General features: G+C 48.8%; 1 protein-coding gene across 1 annotated transcript; it reads right to left on the reverse strand.

Annotated features, from left to right (window-relative positions):
- Positions 1-763: 763 nt before the first annotated feature.
- Positions 764-16,037, reverse strand: SLC6A20 (solute carrier family 6 member 20). The gene is made up of 11 exons (XM_030512028.1): positions 15,894-16,037; positions 12,067-12,207; positions 10,857-10,948; positions 9,566-9,793; positions 7,712-7,822; positions 6,848-7,089; positions 4,825-4,987; positions 4,203-4,407; positions 3,258-3,417; positions 2,123-2,288; positions 764-1,001 (listed from the first exon to the last, which is right to left on the reverse strand). The coding sequence occupies exons 1-11, from the start codon at positions 16,012-16,014 to the stop codon at positions 852-854; spliced, it is 1,779 nt and encodes a 592-aa protein (XP_030367888.1). The 5' UTR covers positions 16,015-16,037; the 3' UTR covers positions 764-851.
- Between the last annotated feature and the right edge of the window lie 4,222 nt (positions 16,038-20,259).

Consider the following 20,259-nt stretch of genomic DNA (forward strand, 5'->3'; position numbering starts at 1 on the left):
CCGCTGGATTGTTACAGCTCATGATTAGAATATATCTGGACATGAACATTGTCAAAGCTAATCCTATGGCCTGCTTTTGTTTGGTGGGGCTTGTAAAGCAGCTTTAGCACAGATTTCTTCCAGTGTACTTAAAGTGCATCCCTAGAAAATACAAAGTACAGCACAGCGCACAATTACATACTGGAATTGGAAGTTTACTACTTCTGGGGGCAAGAGAACTGCAGCTCATGGATGTGTATGTATATATATGTGTATATATGTACATATAAACTGCTTTGCTCGACACAAGTATCGAAGCAGCAGTTTTAGCCACGTTTATCTCCAATACCATCCTGCTGACTTCGCCCTTGGAGGAAAGGGATTGTCACATTCACATTGCAAGACTTCAACAGTTTCATCTGTTGACGAGAAAAACATGTCATTCCAAATAACATGCATGCTTAGGAGTGGCTTTCTGGGATGGTAAGGGTCTTTGCTGGTACTTTGGTGCAGAAACATGCTTAGTTGGTCGCTCATGTTTCCCCATAGGCAGTGCTACAACAGAGGGAAACAACTACCTAACCTTGTGTAATGGGTTGATGTGCTGGTTAATTTGTGCTAGCATTTTGTGAGCTGCTCTTGTGTTTTCCCCTCTCTCACAAAGGCCTTTTTAAAAGCTTCATCTTGTTAAAGAAGAGCTCTTTTTTTCCAAACCATTGTGGAACCTCCTAAGAGCACTTTTTGGTCAATATAGCACCCACGATTCTCAACTCTAGAAATAGCTGCTACAAATAATGGTTGCTGCTGTCTTCCCGAAGTGCCCATCCACTGGCGACGGGGGTTAAGGTCTTCCCAAATCCAGCTGTGGGCGTTCAGGCAGTGGTTGAAACGCTTTCCCTCTTCAGTCTCTTCCTTATAAACGTTACTAGTGCCCCCAGGGGGATGCACATGGTGGATGCTGCCACCAGCAGCCCGATCACGGCCAGGGCATGGCCTGGGTAGTCCTTTGTCACCAGCTGCCCCTGCAAGGGAGAGAAGCAGAGTTGGATTTGGGGTTGTTTTCAGTGTCCTGGAGCAAAGCTGTGAATGCATATGAAAACAGGACATCCAAGAAGCATTTGCAGGCCGTACAGACCAGTGCTGCCCTCAGTACTTTTCTTTGTCCAACCCTACAAGCTTAAAATTAACAAAACTCGAGCTACTGACAAAAATACTGAAGAAAACTTAACTTATACAAGCTTTGGGAAAGAGCAGATTTGGGCTTGATTGATTTTTCTTAATGAGGTGGCTTGGCCCTGACCTCTGTCAGGGCTCTGTGTTCCTCTCCTGGAGCCTGTGGGCTCATGCTGACACCCAGTCACCAGGCCAGGACTGCCACAGGTCCCAGGAAAACGTGTCTAATTTGTTTCTGTGCCCTAGGAACATTACCAGAAAAGATTATGAAAACAGTGATTACTTATCCAGTTGTAATTCACTGTGATAAATACACAGCTCAGCATTCATAGAATCCCAGACTGGTTTGGGTTGGAAAGGACCTTAAGATCGTCCAGTTCCAACCCCCTGCCATGGGCAGGGACACCTCACACTAGAGCAGGTTGCTCCAAGCCCCTGTGTCCAGCCTGGCCTTGAACACTGCCAGGGATGGGGCAGCCACAGCTTCTCTGGGCACCCTGTGCCAGCGCCTCAGCACCCTCACAGGGAAGAACTTGTACAAAAGTTAGTTTTGTGAAGAAAAATGTGTATGGAAATTATGGAAATAATAATAATAATTAGTATAAATTATTATTATTTATTCCAGCAGTAGCTCAGGTCTGTTAAAATACCACTAATTTTGTTCAAAATACTATACTTTGAACATAATTTTTCCGTTTATATTTTTAAGATGGTATTTGGGTCTTCAACATGAATAAAATGTTACTGTTTGAAGGGGTCAATTAAGAATTAAGAGGGAAATTAATGCATTTTACAGACCCATTGCACTAGGTCACATTTTCCCTGCGTTACCTTTCCACAACATTAAGGCATGGCCTCGACTCCAGCTTCAAGCCTTCAGAAGGCAGTTTGGTGTAGAACAATATAGGCTTAGTTCCCTGCAGGAATTAAGGGAGGTTTAAAAACAACCCCTAACCCAAAACTGTTTTACCTGTGTTGCATCCCATGCTTGGTATTGCAGCGTTCCCGTGAGGATATAGTCGGTGAGGTAAAATATAAATAGGCTTATAATTAGCAAAGGACTGGCAAAAGCCCACATAAGTTTCCAATACCAGTTGGGTTTGCGTCCAATCATGGTGTAAAGATCCTTCTCAAATCTGTATTTAAAAAGAAACCAACAACAAACCCATGTTTTTGAGAACAGCTGCATATGCTCAATTCATACCTTGATCTGAGTTACTTCAAAACCACCTACAGAATTAAGTATGTAAGATGGGAAAGGGGAGGACAGTTGACCAGAAGAATAACGAGCAGAGAGGTATTGTCTGAAGAACTAGCTCACAAGTAAGGGTGAAATCAAATAAAAGAGAGCAAGGCTTCCAAGAGGATCCCAAACTGAGGAAGAGTAGCTATAGGTCAGTAGAAATAGGTCAGTAGGAAAAGTCCCGGAGTGTAAGTTCAGACCGTTACTCATGTAAGGACATGGAGAAAAGCAATGATGCTTCAGTACTGTGGAGAAGACACTACTGGTCTTGGTGTAGTTGAGTTGTTCTCACTGCTGTTACTTGACTGTCCCTGAGGAAGATGCTGGGGATGGTACCTAAAATCACACAGGAAGCCTGGATCCAACTCAAAGGCATTGAACCCATCAAGGCTGGAATACCAATGTTGGTGCCAGTCTGCTAGCACAGTATGTGTGCAAACAATGCAAATACTACAGCGTTTTCCTTTAGGTGCCCTGAGCACAAACACCTCTGCTGCTTAAAACCTTTCCTGGTGCTGAATCTTGCTTCTACCCAGAAGGGATGACCTGGGAAATCTGTGGATCTTTGAAACCAGAGCTGCCAGAACTGTGCTTACACTGAACTGCTGTGAAAGGAGGAGCACCTTTGGCAGGAGGTGCCCTTGAGACCAAAGACAAGAGCAGGGAGCTGTGCGTACAGCTTGGCCACCACACAGCCCTGAACTCAAGGTGCTGGAAGGGGTCTGCAGGGCAGGGGAGACCCCATCACCTTGCTGATAACACATGTAGCAGAAACATCTAACCCAAGGAGGTATGTTTATTCTGTATTCACTCCCCCAGCTAATCCCACTGTGAAGAAAGGAGGGTTCAAGCTCTTTCCTACCTTCTTATCCCGTAGATGTAACACACCGCGATGGTTTCTACCAGCACAATGAGCAGCAGCGAGAGGGTGGCTGCATAGTCATTGAATATGTCAAACCAGTAGTTCCCAGCCTCCATGGTGAAGATGAGGCCAATCACACAATTAATGAAACACACAGCACCTGCATGGAGCAAACAGGGACCCTGCTGTTACACCTGGAAAACCAAAAGCTCGTGGGATTTCTGCTGATTCCTGTTGGGAAGCAGCTTTCTCAGAGGAGAAAGAGATTATTTTTTTCCCTTTGGAAAAGACCTGTCTCTGTGTGACTCTGCTGGTGTATCCTTAAACTGCTGCTCCTCAGACCTGCAGTCACAGCACGATGATAGGACAAGGGGTGATGGGTTCAAACTGAAACAGGGGAAGTTCAGGTTAGATCTAAAGAAGTTTTTCCCTGTGAGGTGTGGCAGCGGGTTGGAACTGGATGATCTTAAGGTCTTTTCCAACCCAAACCATTCTGTGATTCTCTGTGTGTGCAGCACCTGCTGTTACTGCTGGGCATCCTGCTAAAACAGGTTTTCAGCTGGGACAACTGATTTCCATGCCTGAATGGGAGCGTGTATCACTTTTGGCCAAAGACTGAGGTGGTTCACAGTTCGGAAACTGGAGATGTGACTCTCAGTCACTCACTGCAGGTGTCTTGGCACTTGTCCTGGCCCTTTGAGTGCCACTGGTCAGTAGACACCCATGTGAAGGAGCTGGGGTGTGTTGGGAAGCCTGCAAACACACAGCCATGATTGCCCTGGGCACTGTGCTTTGAGAGCTCCTGAGGGGAGGTGCTGTACAGGCTGGGCAGCATGTTTGATACTCCCTGCTCCACCTGATGTCAAAGAGGAGCCCTCAACGGCAGTGGGACAGCAAAGCTGTGCCCTCGCTGGTGGCCTACGCTGTGACATGGGGGGCACTCACCTGAGATGACCTCCTTGGGGAAGCGGGTGGCAATGGCCCTGCTGTCGGTGAGTGGTGTGAGGATAGCAGCCGTGTTTCCCAGCATGCTCCCGATGCCCAGCATCAGCAGCATGACGAAGTAGAGCACAGAGTACAGCTGGGGCACCTCCATGTTCTTGATGGCTTCGGAATAGACGATAAATGCCAGCCCTGTCCCCTGGACAGCCTGATGGTGAGAAGGGGGCAAGAAGTGAGTTAACGGCAGCTCCTCAGCTCCATGAAGGACATAGGAACTAACCCTCTGCCACAGCAAAATCCACCTGTGGTGGTGGTTTTGCACAGCAGAGCCAGATGAGATCTGCGCTGGTTTAATCACACTGCATGGAAATGGTGTCACGCTGCTCTCAGCATCCACCCCAAACCCTCATGTCCTGCCCTGTCCCTCAGCCACAGCCAGCAGGACAGCACTGACACCCAGCTCCATTGCTAATGACCCAAGTGAGCCCCTTGCTGGGCTGAGCCAGTGACCCCTGTCCCATCCCATCCCATGCCGAGGTGTGGGAATGAGCCCAACCGCAGCCCCCGGCCTCACGTGGGGCTGCCTGGGCTGGGTGTGAGGAAAGCAGAGGGTGACCTGACTCACCGTATCTAGTTCAGCTTCCAGGCTGCAGTTCTTCAGCTGTGGTGATAACTGGGCATATTCCTGTGGGTGCGTGGCCATGAGGTAGTCTTTCATCTCGCTGAGGTTGTCCGCTGTCAAAGAGCCTTCCTCCAGGTCGAAAGTGTTCATCAGCAGCAGGATCACCCTGGGAAAGATTACGGGAATTTAATCCTGGCTTTCAGGCCAAGGGATAAAACTGAGGTTGGTTTTACATCCCCTTTTCCATGAGCCCCATCACAACGGGATGCTCTGCCAGCCCCTGGGCTCCAGTCTCCCTGGGTGGGAGCATCGTGTTGGGACATAGGTGACCTTGTGTTCATCTCTGCTTCAGAGGGAGCAGCTCCTGCACGCACACTCCTGCTCCCAGGCAGGTATTTTGGGTGCTGATCTTCCCCTGTGCTCTCAGGTCCACACCCCATCAAATTAACGAGCCTTTTGGCAGCGAGCAGAGATCAGCAGCTTGCTTTCCTCTCTCATCAGCAGATAGATTGAAAGCCATAAAAATAGGAATAAAAGCGTAATTGCTGCTGTGCCAGGCACTGCATGAGAGCTTGCTGCTTCAGTGCATGATCCTGCAGGCTCTGGGCCCCTCCAGAGCATCGCTACCAAGGAGGCTGAGCTCCTGCCACAGGGCTTAACCTTAAAGGAGGGATCTGAGCATCTCTGTGTTTTATTAATCAGCCCACAGCCCCCTCCCAGAGCACATACCAGCACCAGGTAAACTGTGCCCAGACAAACTGGGGTGCTCCGTCCCTCTGGCTCTCTCCCGGACCCCTCTGCTTCCCTAAGAATTCCTGTTAGCCTTTGCATAAATGCATGGGAGTTGGATGTCTGGGCATCCCCCTACCATTAACTCTAATCACCTAGCAAAGATAGGAAGGACCATGCAGATAACAGGAAGGTCTGGGTACTCCCTTATCATATCAGCTCTTTGGAGATGGTAAATCATTCCCAACAAAGACACGATACCAGGATGTAAATTTACGCTGACTAAAGCAAATCATCTCACCCTCTATAAACAGTGGTGCCAAGAGAGCCCCTTTGAGCTCATCTAGACTGTGGGACACCTCTCAGAGCCCCCAAACCCTCAAAGTTTACAAAATAGGAGGATTATCTGCTTGGGCCATTACTGCTGCTCACTGACCCTCAACCTTTTGCCCCTTGAGAGTGCTGAGAAAGCTGACATGAGTATATTATTAGTAATAATATAGTAATATTAGTAATATTACTTGTCACTGCACCCAAGGGAAATTTTTAACATATGTATGTGTATATATGTCTATACATCTATATATCCACATATCTCCATCCTAGTGCGTTGTGTTAGATACTTAAGTGTAAGTGCATGTACATTAGCTTCAATACTCAAGAGTTTTAGAAATCTTGTGATTCATTTTAACAACACAAACTTCTATTAAATTGCATTTGTCACCCCTTAGACATAAACCATTGACCAAGTCTGAGGCTCAGTCTAAATCCAGCCAAAGCAAGGGGGTCTAGTCTGAAGCTTGTGACTCAACAGGAAGGTCTCCCTTATTCCTTTGTACCTTTGGTTTCTATACACATTATTTCAATTCCACTCTGTACAAATCACTTCAATCCTGTATAAATCATTACAAACCCAGACATGATCTCATTTTGTGTGTAACAGAGTGGACCTTGCCATCGAGTTCTGTTGAATCACATACTTGGAAATTTCTATTAAGATCTATTAATGTCTCTGACAGTGATTCTTTCAGTGATCCTAAACACTCAGGTCCGCAACACAAACTCACCCTCTTGACCTGGCCCATGCCAGCACCCAGGTGTCAAAAGTCAAGCTGTCTCTGACCTTTCATCTCAGCCTTCATCACTCTAAATAACACCATTATCTTTATTAGAGCAGTATGAGGTGTGCTCTCGGGGCAGCGCTGGCAGCACTCCAAGCTATTATATATTTACCTCCCCTCTTCCCTTCCCCTTGCCCAGCTTGGGGTGGAAAACAAGCGGAATGCCAGGCACTTACTTGTTCAGACAGCTCTCGTAGTTAAAGGTTGCCTTGAAGCCGTAGATGGAGAAGGTGACGATGCTGGCGAAGATGGAGGTGGTGCTGTTGATGAGCGAGACGATGACGGCGTGCCGCTCACAGTTGTTGCTGGACTCGTTGTAGCTGGCGAAGGCGATGAGGCTGCCGAAGCCCAGCCCCAGCGAGAAGAAGATCTGTGTGGCAGCGCTGATCCACGCCTTGGGGTTTGACAGCTGCTCCAGCTGCAAAGGTAGATGTGCAGAGCGGGAGCATGAAGCTCTTTATTCCTCTGTGAAGCTTGCCCCTTCCAGCCTGCAGGGATGGGGACGGGTCCCTTCCTGTGCCCCTTTTAGCCCAGAGGTGAGGTTTGGGGCAGGGTTACTGCTCGGTCTGACAGTAATCCACTACAGGTTATAGAATCATACAGTTATAGAAGGGTTTGGGTTGGAAAGGATCTTAAGGTCATCCAGCTCCAACCCCCTGCCATGGACAGGGACACCTCACACTAGACCATGTCACCCGAGGCTCTGTCCAACCTGGCCTTGAACACTGCCAGCGATGGAGCATTTACCACTTCTCTGGGCACCCTGTGCCAGTGCCTCAGCACCCTCACAGGGAAGAGCTTCTTCCTTATGTTGACGGGCAGGTCTTTTTGGGCAGAAGAAAGCCAGCAGCTTATGGGCACTGTGGCAGAACAGCCTCCAGCCATTCCCATTCAAGGTTTCCAGCTGCCTGACCTGCTGGTTTCCAGCTGACTGCTGCAAACATTCAATACAAGCACAAGCAGCAGCACCACCTTTTAAAAAACCCTACGTTTGGTAACTAATAACATTTCCTGACAAATTCAGTATGGTTTCTCTGTACCTTTGGTGTGAACATGTAGATGAGCCCGTTCACAGCTCCATGAAGGGTTAATCCTCTGATGAGGTATATGATGAGAACGCAGTATGGCAAAGAGGCTGTTACATAGACGACCTGGGGGAAGGAGGAGAAATACCTTGGTCTAAAGAATACATAAGACAGAGCTCATCTGCTATGGTCAGTCTCACCTACTTTACAGAAATAATTTCCATTACTGTGTTTGGTGTCTTGTGTTAATCTTTAAAGAAATATTTTCAGACAAATCTAACTTTAGGTTTAGACTTTAGGAAAACAAGTTTTTATTAATAATAAAGACCTGTTTCTGTTCCCAGGGTCTTCTCATTGACTGGAACAATAAAAACAGAATCTGAAATACTTGCAGCATTTACAAACTCAGTTCTGCAGCATTTAGTGGAGTAACACCCGTTTGCAGCTGTCTATCAAGAACTTATTAGGCAAAGCGCATCCATCATCTGCTCTAAGAGGAAGGTGAGCAGACCTCATAGAAGGTCAAAATCAAATCTGAATGAAACTATTTTAATTCAGATGTGAAAAAGATTTTAACTTCATGTAACCCAGATGGGGGTGGAATTAAATCCTTCCATTGACTTCAAATCCCTGAATTTGAATCTAAATGTTCAATCTCCACATTGGAAAAAGCCACTTGCAAAACAAAAAAGAGAGAATCCAGTCACCTTCTCTTTGCTGGGATGTGCCCCAGTGGCTCACCCAGAAACATACATAAAAACTAACTGAAACACATTAAAACTAACTGCCCAAACCCGCTGCTGTTCCTGCAGAAGGGAGGCAGGGGTAGCCCCCTGCCTTCGTGATGCTGTTTCAATGCTCCTTGACTATTTCTCTCTGTTTTGGCCCAGAGCTGCAGCAGGTTTCAGAGGTTACTCTGAGTTTACAGGCTCTTGGTTTCTGTGTTTGGCTAAGACAATTTGGGGATTACAGCCCTCAGCTTGCTGCTTAGTGCAGGCTCAGCTGGGACATTGCTTTCCTGGCCCCCCTTCCTCATAACTTCTGCTGTGAATAAAAAGTGACTGAAAATGCCTGGTAGATGTCTTCTTCGTGTTGCAAAGACTGAGGAATAGATGTTTCCTACTGCAGCTCTGCTCTGACCCTCCCCGACCCTCTCCCCCAGGGCCAACCTTCTCCTCTGCCTTCAGACAGACCATCCCAGGGTGCAGGACACCGTGGCCACCAAGGCCACATGTGAGCAAGTCATGACGGGGCTGGCCTTGACCTGCACTTCCTGGTGAGGCAAAGACACAGCTCTGCTGTGGCAGATGGCTTTCTGCAGGGCCAGCAGCCCAGTGGCTGGGTTTGGAGCAGAGATGGCTGCATTCAAAGGGCTTTTCTGGGTTATTTTTATCAATATCACTCAGTGTTTTGGTTGAACCTTTTTCAGTTGCACCTTAACAGAGCGCCAGAGGCAGCAGGGCTGAGGGAGATGCTATAAGCCCAAGTAATAGCAGCCATGGCCGCTGCCTTTTGGCACTCATTTATCCGCCCCATGTCATAGAATCCCAGGCTGGTTTGGGTCGGAAAGGACCTTAAAGCGCATCCAGTTCCAACCCCCTGCCATGGGCAGGGACACCTCACACTAGAGCAGTTTGCTCCAAGCCCCTGTGTCCAACCTGGCCTTGAACACTGCCAGGGATGGGGCAGCCACAGCTTCTCTGGGCACCCTGTGCCAGCGCCTCAGCACTCTCACAGGGAAGAACTTCTGCCTTAGATCTAACCTGAACTTCCCCTGTTTCAGTTTGAACCCATCACCCCTTGTCCTATTGCTACAGTCCCTGACGAAGAGTCCCTCTCGGGCTTGGCAGGGCTGTGCCCAGCTCTCACCTTGCCAGTGGACGCGGTGCCGCGGAGGATGCAGAGGTAGACCACGAGCCAGGCTAGTGTCAGGCAGAGCGCCTGCTCCCACTGCACGCTCCCGCTGGCCTCCAGTGACGGGGAGATGTTCAGGGTCTGCCGGTACCAGAAGTACTGGGTGGACGATGTCTTCTCGCACTCCTCATCGTAGCCGGTGCGGTTGCTGTTCAGGGGGCAGGTAGCCCATGGCAGGGGGTCCTGGGAGGGAGGGAGAGGGAGGAAGAGTTCCTGCTGTCAGCACACAGGGAGAGCCAGGGTGCCAGCGGGGATGAAAGTGAGGGTGGCTTTCTGCCCAGGGCTTGCTTGTCTCCACATTGGGCTGCCTGGGGCTGGGGATGACCCTCTACAGGAGAGACATTGAGGTGCTGGAGCAGGGCCAGAGAAGGGCAATGGAGCTGCTGCAGGGCCTGGAGCACAAGTGTGATGAGGAACGGCTGAGGGACCTGGGGGGTTTAGTCTGGAGAAGAGAAGGCTCAGGGGGGACCTTATCGCTCTCTACAGCTGCCTGACAGGAGGTTGCAGTGAGGTGGGGTCGGTCTCTGCTCCCAAGGAACAAGTGACAGGACAAGAGGAAACGGCCTCAAGCTGCGCCAGGGCAGGTTTAGACTGGAGCTGAGGAACAATTCCTTCCCCAGAGGGTGCTCAGGCATTGGAACAGGCTGCCCAGGGCAGTGCTGGAGTCACCGTCCCTGCAAGTGCTCACACGCCGTGTAGACGAGGCCCTCAGTGCCATGGGTTAGGGGTGGCCTTGGCAGTGCTGGGCAACGGTTGGACTGGATGATCCTAAAGGTCTTTTCCAACCTGGCTGATTCTATGCTTCTCCCCAAGGACAGGCCTGCTCTGACCCTCTTCCCTGGGGATGACCAGACCCTCTCCCTGAGGACTGAGCCTCTCTGACCCTCTAACCTGGGAATGACTCTCTTCCCCAGGGTCAACCGTCTCCCCTGCCTTCAGACATACCCATCCCAGGGTGCAGGATGCCATGGCGACCAAGGCACATGCGAACAAGCCATTATGGGACTGTCCTTGACCTGCATTTCATGGTGAGGAGAAGACACTCCAGCGCCCCTGGGAGCCCCTGGAAGGGGACACCATGGCCTCATTTTTCCCTCCAGAGAAGCTCTGGGCAGGTTTCTGGAGCTTTTGGGCCCCCCATTCCCAGCTGACAATGGTGCCATGCAACAGCCAGCACCGATGCAAAGCCACCATGACCCTCTGTGGCCATGTCAAGGCCAAGCCGTGCTACCAGGAACCCACTCACCTGGAAAGAGTGGAAGAGGTACCAGAAGGCCCAGGCATTTATCACATTGTAGTACATGGAGAGGAAGAAGGAGACGACGACGCTGGCAACACCTGTGGGCATGGAGGAAGGTGCTTGGTCAATGTCAATACCCCAAAACACCCAGGGCCCCCTAACAGTGGCCGAGGGGCCACATTTTCCTGTGCATAGGGCATGCCTCCACTGCTGCAGCTGCCTCCTCCTCCCCTCAGAGCCATCCTGCCCTGGATTTTACACTTTAGCCCCTCCGGGGTGAATATTCAATATAGCCTTAAAAATGTGCGTTTAAGCAAATTAATGATAGCTTGGGTTATCAGGGTAATTTGATAACATACTAATGTAGCTGAGTGGACTACAGGAGAGACATTGAGGTGCTGGAGTGGGGCCAGAGAAGGGCAATGGAGCTGGTGCAGGGCCTGGAGCACAAGTGTGATGAGGAACGGCTGAGGGACCTGGGGGGTTAGTCTGGAGAAGAGAAGGCTCAGGGGGGACCTTACCGCTCTCTACAACTGCCTGACAGGAGGTTGCAGTGAGGGGGGGTCGGTCTCTGCTCCCAAGGAACAAGTGACAGGACAAGAGGAAATGGCCTCAAGCTGCACCGGGGGAGGTTTAGACTGGAGATGAGGAACAATTCCTTCCCCAGAGGGTGCTCAGGCATTGGAACAGGCTGCTCAGGGCAGTGCTGGAGTCACTGTCCCTGCAAGTGCTCACACCCCGTGTAGCCGAGGCCCTCAGTGCCATGGGTTAGTGGTGGCCTTGGCAGTGCTGGGCAACGGTTGGACTGGATGAGCTTAAAGGTCTATTCCAACCTGGTTGACTCTATGATCAGTAAATGAGAGACAACGGTAGGAAATCAAGGCACAGTTTTATCATGTTGGGCTCAAAGCCCAGTGCAGGCAGCCCCAGGGGCTGGGTTCAGCGCTGGCCTTCACACTGTGGTTGAGGGCAGTGGGACTCACACCTCTGAGTGCAGGGACCCTGTGCAGTGAGTTGGGGTCTGGCCCCAGTGCCCCGCAAGGGACAGGAGAAACGTGTGGCAGGAGGCGTGTGGAGAAACGCTTTGCCTAGCCTGCTGAGACCCAGTAAAACCCCAGCTCCCGCCTGGTTTCTCTCTGAAAGCCAAAGCTCTGCGTTCAAAACTCACCCGTGTGCCCCATGCACTTACGACTCACAATGAAAACTGAGAACATACCAACACCGCAGAGGTAGGGGCTTATGATTTTCCAGGCACCGATACTGCCCTGCCGCATGCGCTGCCCCACGGCCAGCTCCAAGTAGAGCAGCGGCATCCCCTCGGCGATCAGCATGATGAAATAGGGGATCAGGAAGCCACCTGCAGGGAGAACCCAACAGATGGCACTCAGGAAATGAAGGCAGAATAACACCATCACCTTTGGTGGTCAGATCACACTGTTAGGAGCTGGCTGGGGATGGCTTCTGCCCATGCACCATGTGTATGGAGGGAACGGCCCAGCTCTGAGGGACATCCCATCGGTGGTGTCCCACATGCCGGTGGGCGCTGGGTATGGGGAATGTTCCACAGGCCCTTGGCAGAGCTGGGGTTTCTGCTGTTAAAGTGTGAGTGGCAGCACTGCCCAAATGCTTTGCTTTGAGCAATGCTGGGGGCTGGGGCTGTTAAAGGGTAACTAACTGCCAGCCAACCCTTGTAAAAGATAATGAGAGAAAGAGGGCGAGGGAAAGATTTACTTTGTGTGTGGCATCCTGCAGCCAAAGCACTCAATGGAAAAGTAACAGCGAAGTCCATGTGGAATGGAGAGGTTTGAGTAACACACTGGTGTCCGTCCTGGCTTAAAAAACACCCTAAACCAACCCAAACCCCCAAAACAAACCCAAAACACCCTCACCCCCTCCCCATGCTGAGCCCATAAGCACCAGCAAAGGGGTGAAGGCTTTCCCTCCACGGTCCCACCTGCGGGAGCAGGCACACAGCCTTCTCCCACCCTAAGTCTGCTCATCCCTGCTTCACCTGCACGGAGAGCCACAGGGATGCTCCTGTGGAAGAGAAGCAGCAGGAATGGGCAGGTTGGTGGCAAGGGAGCAGAAAGGACCTTCCTGCCTGGCCATCAGGATGCGCTTTAGCTGGGAAAGAATAGAAATCCTTGTCCTTGAGCTGCTGACTGAGGCAAACCCAGGATTTTCATGGAGGCTTTCCTGCTTCCCTGCTTACAGCCAGCCAAAAATATTGACGTAAACATCTCTTATTTAGGATTTAATCTGTGGCATTAACATTCCTGGCCATGGGCTCTGTGCAGCGCCGCGGAGGAATGAACGCCAGGCAGCGACTGAGGCAAAGAACTGGAAATAAACGAGCAATAATCGGGTTTATTCTGGGAATTAATTTCCCACCTCCTGGCTCTCTCGTTATTAACAACCCCTTTGTTAGTCTGTTAGATAACTTCCTTTGCTGCAAAGGAGCTGTCAGAGGGTTAAGAGCTTGCACAGCCCCTCTGTCCTGGCTGGGTGCGAGCAACCCCGGCAGCCACCAAAGGGAGTTTTGCCATGTACCATGGGGGGAGTCAGAGTTAGGCCCTTTGTGAAGGTTCTTCCGCCCTCCTAGCAGTGTTGCCACATGTTCAGCGCTGGCTTTGCCACCTTGCAAGAAGAGCCTTCAGGCACTTGTTCTTCACCCCAAAGTCTCCCTGCCTCTAGGAGTGCTCAGGTTGAACTCCCTGCGCTTTGCCCTGCACTCCCTTTGCATGCAGATACAGAATGCCAGACTGGTTTGGGTTGGAAAGGACCTTAAAGCTCATTCAGTTCCAACCCCCTGCCATGGGCAGGGACACCTTCCACTAGAGCAGGTTGCTGCAAGCCCTGTCCAACCTGGCCTTGAACACTGCTCAGCATCCCGCCTGGTGCCCAGGAGCTTCCTTGCTGAGAGCTGAGCACTGCTGAGCACCCACCGTGCTGCAAACCCATCCTGTTTCAGCCTGGCCTAGCCTGCTTATCGACAGACTAACTGCACCTATGAGGTTTGAACTCTGCTCAGGCCAAGCTCTCCGGAGGGCAGCAATGAGGAGGAGGCAATCTGCTGATGAACAGAAAGACAGGAGGTTGTAAAGTCTGCAAATATACCCTCTTTGAGTATCACCAGAGATAAAGGGGCCTATTGCTCTGCTGGGCAGGACAGGGACTGGCTCTGTGCTTTTCTGCAAGGAAGATGCCAAACAAGCAGTTGCTGGCATCCTCCCTAAGCCCAGTGCCAGGCATAGCCAGCTTTTAAGCTCCTGAAACGATGTTTTGTCCTGATGCCTGGAATCCTTTTTAAGAGGGCAGTGAAAAACAAGAAAAGCAAAGCCTGCTGTCAGGAGCTTTGGCTTTACAGTAGAGAGAGCTGCCTCTCCCCTGGGAAATTTAACCAGGGAGGATAAAAATAGAGGAGGATCTATCCCTACAAAAACATGCTTTTCAGAAAATAATTGGATTTATTTAACCTTTTTTTTTTTTCCAGGTTAATCAAGTGGCCCCAGTTTTGGTTACATCAGAGACTTTCCACCACTCCTGATGGCTGCTAAGCCTAAACCATGCAAAGCCTAAACCATGCAAAGCCCAAACCATGCAAAGCCCCCCAGTGCCTGAGTTTTGCTGTCCCCCAGCATGTCTGCCATGCCAGGCTGCTGGTGAACCCATCACGTGCAGTTTGATTGTGTACAGAAACACTTGCATTTTAAGATCTGTGGTGGACTTCATTGTGAGACATGAAGTCTTTACCCTCAAAAGCATCTATGTAGAGGAATAATACAGCTGGGATTGCATCATGTTTATCATTTCTGCTATCTGAACCATCTAAGAAAGCTTCATCCACTGTAGCATCTCGCTTCTACTGTAACTTTACCCACTGTATTACCTGGCTTTTCCTGACCAGATCCCACAGAGCAGCTCTGATGCAGCCCCAGTGCTGGCTTTTCAAAACTCAGAATGAACCAACTCCTACCACCACATGTGCACTTAGAAGGAAGCTACGAGCCAACAAAACAAGCACAAAACAAGCAAAAAGCACTTAAACATCTCAGTGTGCTTCCTCCTGAAAGGAAGAAAAGGCAGAAGCAGACCAAAAGCAAATGAGCAGATGCTCATCATGTCACTTAATGCACAACTGAGATGGGTCCAACACTGTGGCAACAGATGCAGTGCGAGAAGCAGTAGATAACTGGAATGTCTTATAAAGAAAGGCTTTTTATAAGGATTCTTCAAAACATGAGCATGAACCAGTGGTAGCTGTATACTAGAAGAGGTTATTAGTGTTGGTGTTTAATTAATCTAATTAACTGACTTTTGATTTCTAAGGAAGAACATCTCTGGCTGGTGTATGATACAGATATCATCTCTCTTCAGCCTGGAGCTAGGAGAAAGACAAACTTCCAAAGAGCTTTTCTTTTAGAGCCCAAAAACAAAATTACCCCTTGTTTTCAAAGCTTCCCAGGAGGCATTAGCTGCGGAACTCCTGTTGATTAAGGAGTTTCAGCCAAGTTCAAGGCAGATTTGCAGCCAACTTATCACTTCCTAAATTAAGGCTTTGTATAAAAGACAACACATTCATGACAGAAACTCAAAATGATAAACCTGTTCCTTAGATTAAATTAGTGTAAGCATCTCCCCTTCCCAATATCCTCCAAGTGCCCATATGTAAAGCTACAAGGGACTGAACTAGTTTCTGATGCCTTCAGGGTGGTTCAATGGGGCAAGGAAATAAGAAATTAATACCATGTGGACCTACATCTCTCATTCTATCTCCATCCTTTTAGAAAACATGGGCCTTCCTGCTGTTTCATTGCAGTTCTAGGAAACGAGTGTTGCTGTGTTGGGCTACATCTCTTATGCTAGATAACAGGTAAAACAAAGCAGCAATAGAAGAGATTACACACCAACAAAAAGCCTGACCTCCTACTCTGCCCTGGACCCTGCCGAGTGGACAGGGTGTTAGCACAGACAACATCCTTTGGGATTTAAAGCTTGCCACACTCTGCCTGAAGGGAATCAAGAAACATAAACCACACTCACCTCCTCCGTACATCTGACATAAGTATGGAAACCTCCACACATTTCCCAGCCCCACAGCGTAGGAAATGCAGGCAAAAACAAACTGCACGGGATTGTCCCATAGTGGCCGGGATTTCTCCATTGCCTGCTTGCAGGCAGAGGTTCCAGCCAAGCCCTCCTGCCTTCACTCCTCCAGGTACTCTGCCAGCCCTGCCTCAGACTCCACGCCAGCCCGGCTTGGAGGGGAGGGAAAGGCGGAGGAGCTATGCTTGCCAATTCCTATCAAGCTTTTTAATTACTAATCTTATTAACAGGCACATACTGAAGTAGGAATGCTGGTAAATAGATTATAGACACACAGAGGACTACAAAATTGGTACTTTGGGTGAATAGCTGCTTGGGTTTTGACTGGCATTTCTGGGAAGGATGTGAGCCCAGGGATTTTGATCGGCTCACATGCCAACATGACACTGGGAAGAAATAACAGTGGGGCTGCAGTTTGGTTGTGGAAATGGGACATTCCTCCCCCCCAGGACCCTCTCCCTCAGGAAGGGCATTCACGTGTGTGAGGCACCAGCTTGGATTTGATTGACAGCACAGGGAAGGGGTTCCCACACCCTTAGGACTGGACTTAGTGACTGTCAGAGCTGCCTTCTATTCCCAGTGTCCCTTATCCTGAACAGGTCCTTGGGCATCCCATTGCCTGTGCTCTGATGCTCACCCCAACCAGCCCAGCACACTCCCCAGTTCCAAAAGTGGTTGTGAGGCAGTTCTGATCAGCCATGCATGTCCCCAGCCTGCTGCAGCCTTCAGAACAACACTCAAGTTTGACCCCCTGGGAATACTACCCTCCCTCTACATGTTCTGTGTGTCTGAGAGAGCATGAAACAGTCTTGTCTCTTTTCACTCACCTTCATGCTCAAACCCCACTGCTGCAGATGGACTTTTCTAAGGGGTTGCTCTTTTAAAATACTTTTAAGCAGGAAGGACCAAATACATACAGAGGCCACTGGGAAAAGTTGTCTGTGGCCCGTTGCAGAGGCAGAAGGACCTCAAAGGCCTTTGGGTCATCCGAACGCACAGTGAGGTGACAGGTCTAAATATGAACCCTGTGTGCTTGGGTCCTTGCCAAGGTACACTTTGAGCTCAATCACTTCACACAGGTCTCCCAGTGAAGAAGGCTGATGGCAGCGTCTGTAGGAATAAAAAGGGGCTGAACAAGTCCAAGGACTCAGCTTCCTTCCTCAGTCTAAATGTACTGGTTTATTCTCAGGCCAGGACTGGGCACCTTTCAGGTCTGTTTTACAAACAAGACTCACTCAGCTTCTGTCAGCCTCACTCCTTCAGCGCCAGGAACTTGCTCCATGTGTGTTGCTCCAGCATCCCACAGACACTGGCAGAGCTGAGGCATCCGGCTGCGGGTGCAAATCCCTCCCGTGGGGCCTTTGGACACGAGCCCAAGCTGCTGAGGATGTCGTGCAGGTTGTTGAGACCAGCAGAACCCCTCTGGGGGATTTGCTGACCACCTGTAGTAACAGCCACAACATAGGATGCCACCTTTTTGCATGCTAAGAAAAGGGACTGTGAGAGATTTATGCATCTCCCGTAAGCGAATCCATTCTCCATAAGTGAATCCATTCTTCACAGTGTGTTTTAACACTGCTAGAAATGGATGAAAACATCAGGGTTTGCCAAACCCTTCCAGAGTACTGTTTTGAGGGAGCCTGTGACAACATCCTAGCAGTTCTTGTCTTGCCTGCAGAATTGCAACATATCAGCTAGAGGCTAGCTGGAAATGACTCATGGGTAACCCCAAATTCTGCTGGAAGGAAAAATCCAAGGTAATTTTAGACCCATAAGCTGTTAAACTGAAGGACACTCACTGAAAAGCTACAGATGTGTTAGCTGTCCCACACCATGAAAACTATTGCAAATCATTAAGAAGTTAAATGCCCATCACTGCTTGTGGGATTTATTACAAATGAAGCTTCTAAATAACTTCGAGCATTTAGTAACTCACAGGCAGGACAGCCTTAAAAAATAGCACATCACTAGCACTGGGGATGCTTCTGTGTGAATAGATTACTGCTGCTGATGAGCATAATCAAGTTAAACATTTACTTGGCTCTGTACCTCCTTCCCATTACATTTCAAACTAGGTTACTAATGGACTGGGGAGGCTGTGCAGGCAGAAAGGGGTGGTGTCCTCAGCTCGGGTCAGGCCACATCAGGAAGTTCAGATGCAATGAAATGAATCCTTCCTCTCTCACAAATGTCAGTCTCATAAGCAGCTGGGATCGCAAACTACTACGGGGTGTCAGCTCTGGTGTTTAGTATCTGCCATTCCTGGAGGCACTCGCTTCCAAATGGAAGCATGTTGGCTGTTAGCATATTAGATGATTATCAAAGGGAAGTGATGGAGTCTCTGCAGCCTATGCAAATGTTTAGTGACGTTATCAAGACAAGCAGATTAGAAGCTCTCACATATGGTTTTTCTGTTTGGATTCACTGTTCACAGTTGCTATTCTTTACTGGAGGAGAAAGAAAGAATCCACCTGAATTTCCAGATCTTTGACAACTCACAGGCCATGACAACTGTGGGTGATTGCTCTGTGTAATTAGCAATTACAGTTAGTCCTCTAAGCAGTTATTAGGATTGCAATTATTCCTTCCAGCTCATCACTGCTACTTGCTTCTTAGTTCCAAACTGCACATGATGCCCTTAAGGCATGTACCCTGAAGTCATATCCAGCCTCTTAACTACCTTAAAACTGTTTTGCATTACCTCAGCTTCCCAAGAAAGGCATGCCTGAGAAGAGTTCCTCTTCTTATGTTCCTTGCTTTTCTTTCGCACCACAGCTCTATCCCTCTTCTGATGGTGTGGTTATTTAGAGTACTCCCTCCATGAAGGTGAACTCAACCCAGCTCTGATTCACAGAATCGCACCCAATTCACTCAGACCTCAGATCCAGCCTGTGTAAAAGAAGAGCCACATACTAGCACCTCACTAAAGTGAAAGAGATACCTGGCTTATTCAGTCAGTTCTCTTTGTCTTCTGCCAGTTCGTGCTCTGTTAAAGCTTGCCTACGGTTTGGGGAGGTCTCCGGGCAGCTCTCGTGTACACCAGCAGTTGTCAGTCGTGAGCTGCCCTGTCAGTCCTGCACCAACCGCTCAGTGTCGCCAATACTTACAACGGACAGAGTCACATTAACAGGTTCCTAAAAATAATAATTAGAAAAAAAAACGCCTCTAGATACTAAGACCGCTGAAACAGAATGGCGAGTATCTACCCACCTTCATTTGGTGAAGAGCTGGCTTCGAACATGCTGCCTAATGCTTCGGGGTATGTCTGCGAGGAGACTCGGATAAGGAGGGCTGCTGTAGGTGCCTTCAGGGAGAGTCTGGACGCAGCCAGAGCAGGGCAGGAATCGCTAGGACATTGTCAAAGTTAACAGTCATAGGGTAACCCTAATGGGCACATTCTCTGCTCAAAGCTGTTTAGAAATACTTACAATAATAATGATGATAACAATTCTTACCTGCTCACATACAAACTTACCTTCAAATTACATTAAATTGTTCTTTTAATACATTTTAAAAGGCACATCCTCCTACAACAGATTAAACTTTTTAAAGCTTGATCCATTCAGCCACCTGACACCCCAAGGTGATTCATGTTTTCTTCCTGAGGCATTAAGAATCATTTCAATGTGGTCTGACAGCATTTGGTATCACAGAGAAGCCAAGAGCCGTCCTTGATAACACCAGAAAAGGGATATCAAACTGAGGAATCTTAAGAACGTTCTGGCTGGATTGAAATCTAAGTGCCTGGCAGATGACTGTGGCCTTCCCAGAAGCAAGGCATGTGGGGAAATGTCCAAATTGCAGATGTCCTTACATTAGTCTACAAATAAAGAGGAGTGCTTGCAGTTTAAGTGTTAATATACATTAGCATTCATCTCAGGACATTTAAAAAACATGGTTAAGAGAAAAGCTGAAAAACACATTAGAGAAGAAGAAAAACAGATTAAGGAGTAGTTCATGAACAGTAAAGAACATCGGGTAATTTACTGTCTCATTAAGATGGTAGCATGCAGCACTGCTGGCTCATTTATTAACGACCAACCGCTGAACTCAAGTCACAGTTAGAGCACAGGGTTGGTTGTTAGCTGTCAGAGTCCATACCAGAGAAGCTAAGTGGCCTGGATTTCATTCCCAGAGAAAATATTCCTCAGACTGCAAGCAAAAAAATCCTAAACAAAACCCACCCAGTTTGAAAGAGATTTGATTCTTGCACATCAGCCAGTTATAGGGAAATTTTCTTTTTAAATGTTCCTTTCAGGCATAACTAGGGAATTAACAGCTAAGTGGAAGCAATTGGTGATGT

This window comes from Strigops habroptila, chromosome 1 (genome assembly GCF_004027225.2).
Source record: "Strigops habroptila isolate Jane chromosome 1, bStrHab1.2.pri, whole genome shotgun sequence".
Taxonomy (NCBI): domain Eukaryota; kingdom Metazoa; phylum Chordata; class Aves; order Psittaciformes; family Psittacidae; genus Strigops; species Strigops habroptila.